This window comes from Caloenas nicobarica, chromosome 1 (genome assembly GCF_036013445.1).
Source record: "Caloenas nicobarica isolate bCalNic1 chromosome 1, bCalNic1.hap1, whole genome shotgun sequence".
NCBI lineage: Eukaryota > Metazoa > Chordata > Aves > Columbiformes > Columbidae > Caloenas > Caloenas nicobarica.
In genome coordinates, this window is record NC_088245.1 from 1,306,213 (window position 1) to 1,319,274 (window position 13,062).

At 63.8% G+C, this 13,062-nt stretch overlaps 1 protein-coding gene and 1 non-coding gene across 2 annotated transcripts; one reads left to right on the forward strand and one right to left on the reverse strand.

Annotated features, from left to right (window-relative positions):
- Nucleotides 1-4,376: 4,376 nt before the first annotated feature.
- TRNAP-AGG (transfer RNA proline (anticodon AGG)) lies at nucleotides 4,377-4,448 on the reverse strand. Its single transcript has one exon. It is a non-coding gene; the product is annotated as a tRNA-Pro (tRNA).
- A 1,479-nt stretch (nucleotides 4,449-5,927) lies between these two features.
- OPN1SW (opsin 1, short wave sensitive) lies at nucleotides 5,928-12,061 on the forward strand. The gene is made up of 5 exons (XM_065626766.1): nucleotides 5,928-6,273; nucleotides 7,978-8,146; nucleotides 8,551-8,716; nucleotides 10,407-10,646; nucleotides 11,939-12,061. The coding sequence occupies exons 1-5, from the start codon at nucleotides 5,928-5,930 to the stop codon at nucleotides 12,059-12,061; spliced, it is 1,044 nt and encodes a 347-aa protein (XP_065482838.1).
- Nucleotides 12,062-13,062: the final 1,001 nt, after the last annotated feature.

The following is a 13,062-nucleotide window of genomic DNA, read 5'->3' on the forward strand; positions in this document are numbered from 1 at the left end:
CCATGCCATGGCCACCATCCCATGATGCTATGGCCACCAACCCACCACCCCATGGCCACCACTCCCCCACCCCATGACCACCACCATGCCATGGCCACCATCCCATGACACCATGACCATCAACCCACCACACCATGGCCACCATCACCACATCATGACCACCACCATGCCATGGCCACCATCCCATGATGCTATGGCCACCAACCCACCACCCCATGGCCACCACCCCATGACCACCACCACCCCATGGCCACCACCCCACCACCCCATGACCACCACCATGCCATGGCCACGAACACACCACACCATGGCCACCACCCCACCACCCCATGACCACCACCACGCCATGGCCACCATCCCATGACACCATGGCCACCACCCCACCATGGCCACCCCCCACCTTTCAGCCATGCCAGCTCTGCGCTGTCCCCCTGCTGCTGCTGGTCCCCCCGGGGGACACTGTTGGCCAGGTTGGTGGCCTCCTGCTGGTAGTGTTCGCAGAGCTGCTGTGCCCGCTGCAGCCCCTCACGCAGCTGGGCCACCTCCTGCCGCAGGTTGGTGGCCTCGTTGGCCGCCGCCGCCCCCTCTGCCTGCGCCTGTGCCAGCGCCTGCTCCAGCTGCTCGCGCTGCTCTGCCTGCCCTGCCTGCAGCGCGCCCAGCTCTGCCTGCAGCGACCGCAGCTCCGCTGCCGGGGACACCCGGGGGTGCGGAACCGGCCGTGGGTGCCCGCCCTTGGGTGCCCCTCACCCTTGGGGGGACCATCCCTGTGGTGCCCACCCTTGTGGTGACCATCCTTGGGGTGCCCATCCCTATGGGGTGCTCATTCATGGAGTGACCAGTCTTGGGGTGCCTGTCGTTGGGGTGCCCATCCCTATGGAGTGACTATACCTGGGGTGCCCACCCTTGGGGTGCCCACCCTTGAGGTGCCCATCCCTGGGGTGCCCATCCCCATGGGGTGCCCATCCCCATGGGGTGTCCATCCCTGGGGTGCCCACCCTTGGGATCACAATCCCTATGAGGTGCCCGTTCATGGAGTGACCAGTCTTGGGGTGCCCACCCTTGGCTTGACCACCCTTGGGGTGCCCATCCCTATGGGTTGACCATCCCTGGCATGCGCCTCCTTATGGGGTGTCCATCCTTGAGGTGCCCACCCTTGGGTTGCCTGTCCCTGTGGGGTGACCATCCCTGGGGTGCCCATCCCTAAGGTGACAATCTTTGGGGTGCCCATCCCTGTGGGGTGCCCATTCATGGAGTCGCCAGTCTTGGGGTGCCCACTCTTGGGCTGACCACCCTTGGGGTGCCCGTTCCTATGGGGTGCCCATCCCTCGGGTGACAATCCTTTAGGTGGCCATCCCTGGGATGCCCAACCTTGGGGTAACAATCCTTGGGGGGGGGCCATCCCTATGGGGTGACCATTCATGGGGTCACCAGTCTTGGGGTGCCCCCCTTGGGGTGCCTTTCCCTATGGGTTGACCATCCATGTGATGCCCATCCTTCGGTGTGCCCACCCTTTGGCTGACCATCCTTGGGGTGCCCATCCCTGGGGGTGCCCGTTCATGGGGGCCCAGTCTTGGGTGCCTCTCACCCTTGGAGCGCCCATTCATGGAGTGACCAGTCTTGGGGTGCCTATCCCTATGAGGTGCCCATCCCTGGGATGCCCACCCTTGGGGTGACCATCCTGGAGGTGACCATCCCTGGAGTGTCTGGCCCTGGGGGTGCCCATTCATGGGGGTGCCCACCCTTGGGGTGCACATCCCTGGCGTGTCCCTCCTTTGGGTGCCCATCCATGGCGTGTCCATCCCTATGGGGTAACAACCCCTGGGGTGCCCGCTCATGGGGGTGCCCATCACCCTTGGGGTGCTCATCTTTGGGGTCCTCATCGCTAGGAGTGCCCACCTTTGGGGTGCCCATCCCTATGGCGTGTGAATCCCTGGGGTGCCCACTCATGGGGGTGCCCATCACCCTTGGGGTGCCCACCCTTGGGGTGTCCCTCCCTGGGGTGCCCACCCTTGGGGTGTCCCTCCTTGAGGTTCCCACCCTTGGGGTGCCCATCCTTTGGGTGACTTTCCTTGGGGTCCCCATCCCCAGGGGAGCCCATCCCAAGGGAGTGCCCGTCCCTATGGGGTGCCCATCCTTGGGGTGCCTGGCCCTGGGGGTGCCCGGCCCTGGGGGTGCCCATCCCTGAGGGTGCCCATTCATGGGGTGCCCCTCACTCTCGTGGTGCTCGTCCCTATGGGCTCGTCCCTATGGGGTGCCCATCCTTGGGGTCCCCCCCCTTATGGGGTGCCCAGCCTTTGGAGGTGCCCATCACTCTTGGGGTGCCCATCCATGGGGTGCCCATCCCTCTGGGTGACCATCCCTGGGGTGCCCACCCTTGGGGTGTCTGGCCCTGGGGGCCCCCATCCCTGAGGATGCCCGTTCATGGGGTCCCCCCACTTGGGGTGCGCATCCCTGGGGTGCCCATCCTTGGGGTGACCGTTCTTGGGGTGCCCATATCCACGGGGTGCCCTTCCTTGGGGTGCCCCTCTTTACAGGGTGCCCGTTCATGGGGGTGCCCGTTCATGGGGGTGCCAGTTCCTGGGGGTGCCCATGGCTGGGGGCTCCCATGGCTGGGGGTGCCCGTTTATTGGGGGGAGCCGCTTATGGGGTGGGGGCATCCCCACAGGGTGGCCGTTCATGGGGGCCACGTCCCTGGGGGTACCCATTTTTGGGGGTTCACGTCCCCAGGGGGTGCCCGGTTTTGAGGGGGCCCGTCCCCCGGGGGTGCCCGTTCACGGGAGGGCCCATCCCCTGGGGGAACCCGTCCCTGCGGGTGCCCGTTTTTGGGGGGTTCCCGTCCCGGGGGGTGCTCGTTTTTGGGGGTGCCCGTTTTGGGGGGTGGGGGTCCCCGACCCCCCCACTCACCCCCCACGGAGGGGCGGGCGTTGAGCTCCATGGCCCTGCCGCCCCCGGCGGGGCAGCGCGTGCCCTGTCACCGTCCCCCGGGTGACCGTCCCCAGAGGTGGCATCTCTGGTTGCCCCGGCAACCGCCTGCCCGCCCGGACGCCTGGGTCCCTGGGGTGGGAGGGGCTCGGGGCGGGGGGCAGCACTGGGCACCCCCAGTGCCGCTGTCCCACACCAGTACCCCCCCACCAGTGCCACCAGTGCCACCAGTGCCACCAGGGCCCCTGCTCCCGCCCTGGGGCCTCAGGAATCCATGGGGGAGCGTTCACTCTGGAGCCTACTGACGGCTCTGAGGGGCCCATGAGGGAGCAGTGAGGCGGGGGCTGGGGGGGCAGCCGGACGCCTGGGTTCGTTGTGGGCCCCCCAGACCCTGCTGGTGGGGGGGGGACGGCAAAGGAGGGGTATCTAAATTATGGGATGGGGGGCTGGGGGGGGTCGAGTTGCATGAGGGAGGGGTCGGGGGGTCATGTGGTGACATGGGGGGTCCCTGCACTGGGGGGGCTGTGCACTCAGGGACAGCGATGACATCATAGGTGATACGGTGACGTCATCGCACGGTGTGACCTGAGCTGACCCTACTTGACCCAGTACAGCCCAGTACAGCCCAGTGCAACCCAGTACAGCCCAGTACAGCCCAGTACAGCCCAGTGCAACCCAGTACAGCCCAGTGTAACCCAGTACAACCCAGTACAGCCCAGTACAGCCCAGTGCAACCCAGTACAGCCCAGTACAGCCCAGTACAGCCCAGTGCAACCCAGTACAGCCCAGTACAGCCCAGTGCAGTACAGTATGACCAGACCTGACCTGACCCAGTATAACCCAGTACAGCCCAGTACAGTGCAGCCCATTACAGCACAGTCCTGTATAGCCCAGTAGAGCCCAGTATAGCTCGGTACAGCCCAGTGCAGTACATTACGAACAGACCTAACCTGACCCAGTATAACCCAGTAGATCCCAGTATAGCCCAGTACAGACCGGTGCAGTGCAGTCCAGTATAGCCCAGTATGACCTGGTACAGTACAGGCTGGCCCAGTACAGTACAGGCTGACCCCCCCACCCCCAGCACTGGGGCTCAGCCGCTCCCTGTCCCCGCTGTCCCCTCCCTGTGCCCCCCCAGAACCGACCCGTCCCTGCCCCGGAGCCGGGGACCCCCCCACGGGTGGGGACCCCCCAGGCACCCCCCCAGCAACAGACACAACCCCACCCGTGGGGACCCCACTCGGTGCTGGTGCCACCACCCCACTGTCCCTCTGCTCCTCCGGCCTTTATATGCACCCCCCGCCGGGGGGGGGACACCCCGATTGCCCTTAATCCACCCCTAAGCAGCTTGTGCTCATCCTTCCTGCCCCACGGGCGGCCCCACGGTCACGGGGGGGCGGAAAAAGGGGTGCGGGGTGGGGGGGGGGAACGGGAAGGAAAAAAAAAGACACTTCGGGCTCGTCCGGGATTTGAACCCGGGACCTCTCGCACCCTAAGCGAGAATCATACCCCTAGACCAACGAGCCGCGGGAGAGCCGGACCCCCCCCGCGGGTCACGCGTGGGTGCCGGGGTGCGGGGGGGGCGCAGGGGGTGTGGGGGAGTCAGGGGGATGGGGACCCCCCCCGGAAGCTCACCCCCCGGTAATGCACCCCAATAACGCACATCCCCCCTCCCCCAAGCGCACCCTCCTAATCCACGTACCCCCAACCGGGCACCCCCAACACTGCACCCCCTGAAATGCCCCCCCGCTTCCCCAGCAATGCACCCCCCCGGTAATGCACCCCAATAACCTACATCCCCCCCCCAAGAAGTGCCCCCCCCGAAATTGCAACCCCCCCCCGCTCAGAATATCCCCCTCTACAGTGCCCCCCCAACCATGCAACCCCAAAAGAGCCCCCCGGCAGTGCCACCCCAAACCCCCCCCGAGGTGCCCCCGCACCCCCCCGGCCACCCCACGCTCCCCCCATCCCACGGGGCCCCCCCGGGCAGGCCCCCCCCAGCAGGGGACAATAAACAGTGGGTGACACGGGTGTCCCCGTGGGGCTGTGGGGGCACCCGAGGGTCCTCGAGGGGGGGGGTGACTTCATTGGGGGACCCCAACATCCGCCTGGGGACCCCAAACTTCCCGTTCGGATCCCTAAACCCCCCCGGGGACCCCAACCTCCCCCTGGGGACCCCCCGGGTCACACAGGTCTGGGGACCCCAGTGTCATCAAGACCAACCCTGGAGGGGTCCCCTGTGTGTCCCTGGGGACCCCAACCTGATCCCCTTGAGACCCCAACCCTCTTCTGGGGACACCAACCCCCCCCAGGACCCACCCCCCCCCGGGGACCCCAATCTCCCCCCCCATGGACCCCACCCCCCCACCTCGGGTCACCCAGACCTGGGACACCCCAATGTCACTAAAACCAACCTTGGGGTCCCCATGTGTCCCTGGGGACCCCAGACACGCCCTAGAGGACCCCAAATCTCCCCCCCCGGGCACCCAGGGCTGGGACACCCCAACATCACCAAGACCAACCTTGGGGGGTCCCTATGTGTCCCTGGGAACCCCAGACCCCCCCTCCGCAGGGCCCCGACACCCCTTGAGACCCCAATCCTCTTCTGGGGACACCAAACCCCACCTGGGGACCCAATCCCCTCCTCTTCAGGGACCCCAAATCCCCCCACCCAGAGCCACCCAGGGCTGGGACACCCCAACATCACCAAGACCAACCTTGGGGGATCCCCGTGTGTCCATGGGGACCCCAAACCCGGCCTGGGTGGCTGTGGGGGGGCCTTTCCCCCCCCAAAATCCCTGCAATCGGCTCGGCCCGGCTTAGCGAGGCCGCTTAGGTCCTGAGCCCGGCTTAGCCCCCCTTAATCCCCGTGTTTGCCCCGGGATGAGGCCTTGATCCCCCCCAGAGCCCTTAAGCGGCTTTGGGGTGCGCAGGGTATATCAGAGGGGGAGGGCAGGGACCTCCGCGTCCCCCCCGTGTGTCCCCCCCACCGAGGTGCCACCACCATGTCGGGTGACGAGGAGTTTTACCTTTTCAAGAACGGGTCCTCGGTGGGACCCTGGGACGGTCCCCAATACCACATCGCCCCGCCTTGGGCCTTCTACCTCCAAACCGCCTTCATGGGCTTCGTCTTCCTGGTGGGGACCCCCCTCAACGCCATCGTCCTGGTGGTCACCGTCAAGTACAAGAAGCTGAGACAACCGCTCAACTACATACTGGTGAACATCTCCTTCAGCGGCTTCATCTCCTGCATCTTCAGCGTCTTCACCGTCTTCGTCTCCAGCTCACAGGGTTACTTTATCTTTGGCAAGGACATGTGTGCCTTGGAGGGCTTCGTGGGGGCCACCGGAGGTAGGGGGGGGGGTCACCACCGTGGGATGGTGGGGCTGGAGGGGTTGGGGTGATCACTGTGGGTTGGTGGGGCTGGAGGAGCTGGGGTGACCACCATGGGCTAGAGGAGTTGGGGTGACCACCATGGGCTGGAGGAGTTGGGGTGATCAGCATGGCTGGAGCTGGGGTGACCATCATGGTTTGGTGGTGCTGGAGAAGTTGGGGTGACCACAATGGTTTGGTGGAACTGGATGAGTTGGAATGACCACCATGGGCTGGAGGAGTTGGGGTGATTATCATGGCTGGAGCTGGGGTGACCATCATGGTTTGGTGGGGCTGGAGGAGTTGGGGTGACCACCATGGTCTGATGGGGCTGTACATAGGGTTGACCATCATGGCTTGTGATTGGGTTGTAGGTGGAGGTGACCACGGTAGTCTGGTAGGGCTGGAGGAGTTGGGGTGATGACCATGGTTTGTGGGGGCTGGAGGAATTGGGGTCACCATGGCGGTCTGGTGGAGTTGGGGTGATGACTATGACGTGATGGAGCTGGAGGAGTTGGGGTGATCATCATGGCTGGAGTTTGGATAACGACCATGGTTTGGTGGGGCTGGAGGAGTGGTGGTGACCACCATGGTCTGGTGGGGCTGTATATAAGGTCAGCCATCATGGTTTGTGGTGGGGTAACACCACCATGGTCTGATGGGGCTGGAGGAGTTGGGGTGACCAACTGTGGCTGGAATTGGCGTGACCATCATGGTTTGGTGGGGCTGGAGGATTTGGGTGACCCCCGTGGTCTGGTGGGGCTGCACGTCGGGTTGACCACAGTGGTTCAGTAGAGCTCTAGGGGTTGAGGTGACCACTGTGGCCTGACGGGGCTGTACATAGGGTTGACCACCACAGTCTGGTGGGGCTGGAGGTAGGAGTGACCACCATGGTTTGGGGGAGCTACAGCTGTTGGGGTGAGGAACTGTGGTCCAGTGGAGCTGGAGGAGCTGGGGTGGCCACTGTGATCTGGTGGGGCTGTACGTAGGGTTGACCATCATGGTTTGTTGTGGGGTTGTAGGTGGAGGTGACCATCATGGTCTGGTGGGTCTAGAGGTGAGGGTGACCACCGCAGTTCGGTGGGGCTGGAGGAGCTGGGGTGACCACCATGGTCTGCTGGGGCTGTAGAAGCTGGGGTGATCACCATGGTCTGGTGGGGCTCGAGGAGTTGAGGTGACCACCTGTGACCTGGTGGGCCCGTACATAGGGTTGACCACCATGGTCTGGTGGGGTTGGAGGTGGAGATCACCACCACGGTTTGGTGGGGGTCTAGGAGTTGGGATGAGCACCGTGGTCTGGTGGGGCTGTAGGAAGGAGTGACCACCAGTTTGGTGGGGTTGGAGGAAATGGGGTGACCATCAAGGTTTGGTGGGGTTGGAGGAGTTGAGGTGATCACCATGGCCGGAGTTGGGGTGACCACCATGGTTTGGTGGGGCTGGAGGAGTTGAGGTGACCACTACGACCTGATGGGGCTGTAGGTGTTGGGGTTTGGTGGAGCTGGAGGAGCTGGGGTGACCACCACAGCCAGAGTTGTGTTGACCATCGTGGTCTGTGGGGCTGCACGTAGGGTTGACCACCATGGCTTGTGGTGGAGCTGGAGGTGGAGGTGACCACCATGGTCTGGTGTGGTCGTGGGGGTGGCTGGACCTCAGGTTGATGTCCCCGTGGTGTGGTGTCCCCAGGGCTGGTGACAGGTTGGTCCTTGGCCTTCCTGGCCTTCGAGCGCTACATCGTCATCTGCAAACCCTTCGGGAACTTCCGCTTCAGCTCCAAACATGCCCTCATGGTGGTGGTGGCCACCTGGGTCATCGGCCTCGGCGTGGCCATCCCCCCCTGGTTCGGCTGGAGCAGGTGGGGACACGGGGTGACACGGTGGGCAAGGGGGAACAGGGGAGGACAGGGGGACAGGGGGGACGTGGAGGATACAGGGGGATGCAGAGACGAGGCGGGGAGATTGGGGACGGGGGGGACACAGGGACAGGGGGGGACATTGGGGACATAGAGATGGGGGGGACACAGGGACAGGGGGCTGAACATCTGCAGGAGTGGTGGGAGCTCATGGGGGTGCCATGAGGTGACAGGGGTGACATAGGGGTGACACGGGGGTGACACAGGGGTGATACGGGGTGACACAAGGTGCTATGGAGTGACACGGGGTGACACAGGGTGACATTGGGTGCCATAGGGGTGACACAGGGGTGACAGGGGTGACGCAGGGGGTGACACCGGGAGGGAGGTGACAGCCGTGTCCCCAGGTACGTCCCCGAGGGGCTGCAGTGCTCCTGCGGCCCCGACTGGTACACGGTGGGCACCAAGTACAAGAGCGAGTACTACACCTGGTTCCTCTTCATCTTCTGCTTCATCGTCCCCCTCTCCCTCATCATCTTCTCCTACTCCCAGCTGCTCAGCGCCCTGCGGGCCGTGAGTCACCGGGGGGACAACGGCGGGGACAGGGACAAGGGGCAGAGGGGAGATGGTCAGATGGTGGGATGGAGGGAGGGAACATTGGAGGGATGGAGAGAGGGAGGGGATGAGGGATGGAGGATTGGCTGGAGGGGTGCATGGAGAGATGGGGAGACGAGGAGATGGGGAGATGGAGGGTGGGCAGGATGGAAGGAGAAGGGCAGGAGGGATGGAGAATGGAGAGATGGAGGCATGGAGAGATGGAGGATGGAGGGATGGAGAGATGGAGGGATAGAGGGATAGAGGGATAGAGGATGGAGAGATGGAGGATCGAGGGATAGAGGGATGGAGGATGAGGGATGGAGGGCTGGAGGGCTGGAGGATGGAGGATGGAGGGATGAGGGGGAAAAGGAATGGAGATATGGAGAGATGGAGGATGTGGAGATGGAGGGATGGGGAGATGGAGGGATGAGATGGGGAGATGGCTCCTGTGTAACCTCATCTGGGTGTTCCTGCTCCAGCGGGGGGATTGGACTGGATGAGCTTTCGAGGTCCCTTCCGATCCCTGCCATTCTGTGATTCTGTGAGGGAAGGAGGGATGGAGGAATGGAGAGATGGAGGGTGGGCAGGATGGGGGGAAGAAGGGCAGGAGGGATGGAGGATGGACAGATGGAGGGATGGAGGACTGGCTGGAAGGAAGGAGGACTGGAAAAATTGAGGGAGGGAAGGAAGGATGGAGAGATGGATGAAGGGAGGATGGAGGGCAGGAGGGTAGAAAGACTGGAGACATGGAGGGATGGAGGATGGGCTGAGGGGATGGCTGGAAGGAAGGAGGGATGCAGAGATGGAGGGGCGGAAGATTGGAGGGATGGAGAGATGGAGGGGAAGAGATGGAGAGATGGAAGGATGAAGGATTGGATGGGAGATGGAGGGAAGGAGTGATGGCTGGAAGGACGAAGGGTGGGCAGGATGGAAGGAAGGAGAGCAGGAGGGTAAGAGGGTGGAAGGATGGAGAGATGGAGAGGTGGAAGGAGGGCTGGGTGGAGGGCTGGAGGATTGGAAGGGTAGAGGGCAGGAGGGGTGGAGGAATGGCTGGAAGGATGGAGAGGATGGAGATGGAGGGATGGACGATTGGCTTGAGGGAAGGAGGGGTGGAGAGATGGAGAGATGTAGGGATGGATGAGGAAGGGCTGGAGGGATGGACAGATGGACGGATGGGTGGATGATAGATGGATGGACTGATGGATGGATGGGTGGAGGGATGAACAGATGGATGGATGGAGGGATGGATGGACAGAAGGATGGATGGGGGATGGGTGGATAGATGAAGGATAGATGGATGGATAAATGGATGGGTGGAGGGATGAACAGATGAATGAAGGGATGGATGGACGAAGGGACGGATGGATGGATGGGTGGAGGGATGAACAGATAGATGGATGGATAGATAGATAGATGGATGAAGGGATGGATGGACAGAGGGGTGGCTGGGTGGATGGATGGACAGATGGTTGGATGGATGGATAGATGGAAGGATGGATGAAGGGATGGATGGACAGAGGGGTGGCTGGATGGACAGAGGGACGGCTGGGTGGATGGATGGATGGACAGATGGTTGGACTGACAGCTGGGTGGGCAATCAGATGGGTGTCCGGGAAGCCTCGCGGGGCCGGGTGTCCCAGCCGGTGTCCCCCACGCGTTGGCGCAGGTGGCGGCGCAGCAGCAGGAGTCGGCCACCACGCAGAAGGCGGAGCGGGAGGTGTCGCGCATGGTGGTGGTGATGGTCGGGTCCTTCTGCCTCTGCTACGTCCCCTACGCCGCCCTGGCCATGTACATGGTCAACAACCGCAACCACGGCCTGGACCTGCGCCTGGTCACCATCCCCGCCTTCTTCTCCAAGAGCGCCTGTGTGTACAACCCCATCATCTACTGCTTCATGAACAAACAGGTGCCAATGCGCTGGGAGACACGGGGACACCTGGGTGATGGGGACACCCTGGGACACACAGGCCATGGGGACATCCTGGGACACACATGGGGACATTCAGGGACACCTGGGTGATGGGGACATCCAGGGACACCTGGGCACTGGGGACACCCTGGGACACCCGGGCCATGGGGACATCCAGGGACAGACAAGCGATGGGAAGAGTCAGGGCCACATGGCCATGGGGACAGCCCAAGACACCCAGGTGATGGGGACACCAGGGAAATGGGGACATTCCAGGACACCCAGGCAATGGGGACATCCAGGGATTACACATGGGTATGGGGACACCTGGGCCATGGGGACACGCGGGTGATGGGGACACCTGGGGACACCCAGGCACACTGGGGTGATGGGGGCATTCTGGGGACACCTGGGTGATGGGGACACCTGGGTGATGGGGACATCCAGGGACACCTGGGTGATGGTGGGACACCTTGGTGATGAAGACACCCAAGCACTGGGGACATCCAGGGACACCCAGGCACTGGGGACATCCCAGGGATGCCCAAGGACATCTGGGGACCAAGGGTGTCCAGGGACACTTGGGGGCCACGGTCATCCAGGGACCAGAGATGCCCATGGGGCAGGGACATCCTGGGATCAGGGACAATAGGAAAGGGGGGACAACAGAGGGTGAGAGACACTTGGGGACCAAGGATGTCCAAGGATGCTTGTGGACCAAGGACACCTGGTGACAAAGGACTGGGGACATCCTGGGAGCAGGGACACCAGGGGATGGGGGACAACAGAGGGTGAGAGACACCAGGGAAACCTGGGGACACTTGGGGACCAAGGATGTCCAGGGACCGAGGACACTTGGTGACAACAGACTGGGAACATCCTAGGAGTGGGGACACCAGATGTTGGGGATGGGGAATGATGGAGGGTGAAGGACGCCCAGGGACACCTGGGGACACTTGGGGACCATGGATGTCCAGGGATGACCATGGATCAAGGACACCTGGTGACAACAGCCTGGGGACATCCTGGGAGCGGGGACACTAGGGGATGGGTGACAACAGACAGCGAGGGACACCAGGGACACTTGGGGACACCCGTGCCCACCCAGACCCACCTCCAGTGTCCCCAAGAACACGAGATGTGGCTGATGTGACACCAGGGCTGAGCGGAACGTCCCAGGGCGGGGACGGGGACACCTGGGGACACCTGGCGACACCTGGGGACCCCCAGGCGACACCTGGGGACCCCCAGGCTGAGCTGTCCCCTTGTCCCCGTGTGCCCATCCCCAGTTCCGCGCCTGCATCCTGGAGCTGGTGTGCGGGCGGCCCATGACGGACGACTCGGACGTGTCCAGCTCGGCCCAGCGCACCGAGGTCTCCTCTGTGTCCTCCAGCCAGGTCAGCCCCAGCTGAGGGACCCCAAAGTGGGGCTGCCCCACAGCTATGGGGCTGCCCTCCCGAGTTGTGGGGCTGCCCTGGGGGTTGGGGTCACCCCCTCGGGCAGCCCTGGGGTGTAGGGACAATAAACCAGCGACGCGCTCGGAATGTGAGAGCCTGTGTGACCCACGGATGTGGGGCGGGATGGGGAGCCTGGTGGGGGCTCAGTCCCATGGATATGGGGCTGGATGGGGGTCCTGAGGGGGCTTGGCACCATGGTTACGGGGCAGGATAGGGGTCCCGGGGAGGTTTGAGTCCCATGGATACGGGGGGGATGAGGGTCCCGAGGGGCGGGGGCTCAGCCCCACAGATATGGGGCAGGATGGGGGTGGCTCAGCCCCACGTCTACGGGAGGATGGGGGTCTCATGGGTGGCTCAGCCCCACGGCTATGGGGCAGGATGGGGGTCCCAGTTGGGGGGGGGCTCAGCCCCATGGCTATGGGGTAGGATAGAGGTCCTATGGGGGGCTTGGCCCCACAGATATGGGGGAAGATGGGGGTCTCATGGGGGGCTCGGCCCTGTAGATATGGGGGGGACACAGGCCCATGAATATGGGGCAGGATGGGTGTCCTGGGGGGGCTCAGCCCCATGGCTATGGGGCAGGATGGGGGTCCTGTGAGGGGCTCAGCCCCATGGCTATGGGGGGGGGACTCAGCCCCACACCTACGGGGCAGGATGGGGGTCCCACCAGTGGGGACTCAGCCCCACGGCTATGGGGCAGGACCCCAATGCTGGAGGGGAGGGTCACCCCCACATCCCCCCCAGCCCTTCCCGCCCGGCCCATTTTTGGGGTAAAACCGAGCAAATTCCGCCCCGTGGGGTGACTGTAAACGGGTTTATTGAGGCCCCGGTTACACCAAAACCGCTCCAAACGAACCCAAAATGAACCCATCCCGAGGGGGAGACACGGGGGGGACGTGGGGACAAATGGGGACGCGGGCAGGGGGTGACCCCGGGGGGACGTCATTAGTGTCTGA

What these genes read in the sequence shown, in the direction of transcription:
- OPN1SW (XM_065626766.1), top strand. Translation starts at nt 5,928, where the DNA reads ATGTCGGGTGACGAGGAGTTTTACCTTTTCAAGAACGGGTCCTCGGTG. An exon ending in TGCTCAGCGCCCTGCGGGCC is followed by an intron (nt 8,717 to 10,406) that starts GTGAGTCACCGG and finishes GCGTTGGCGCAG; the next exon opens with GTGGCGGCGCAGCAGCAGGA. An exon ending in ACTGCTTCATGAACAAACAG is followed by an intron (nt 10,647 to 11,938) that starts GTGCCAATGCGC and finishes GCCCATCCCCAG; the next exon opens with TTCCGCGCCTGCATCCTGGA.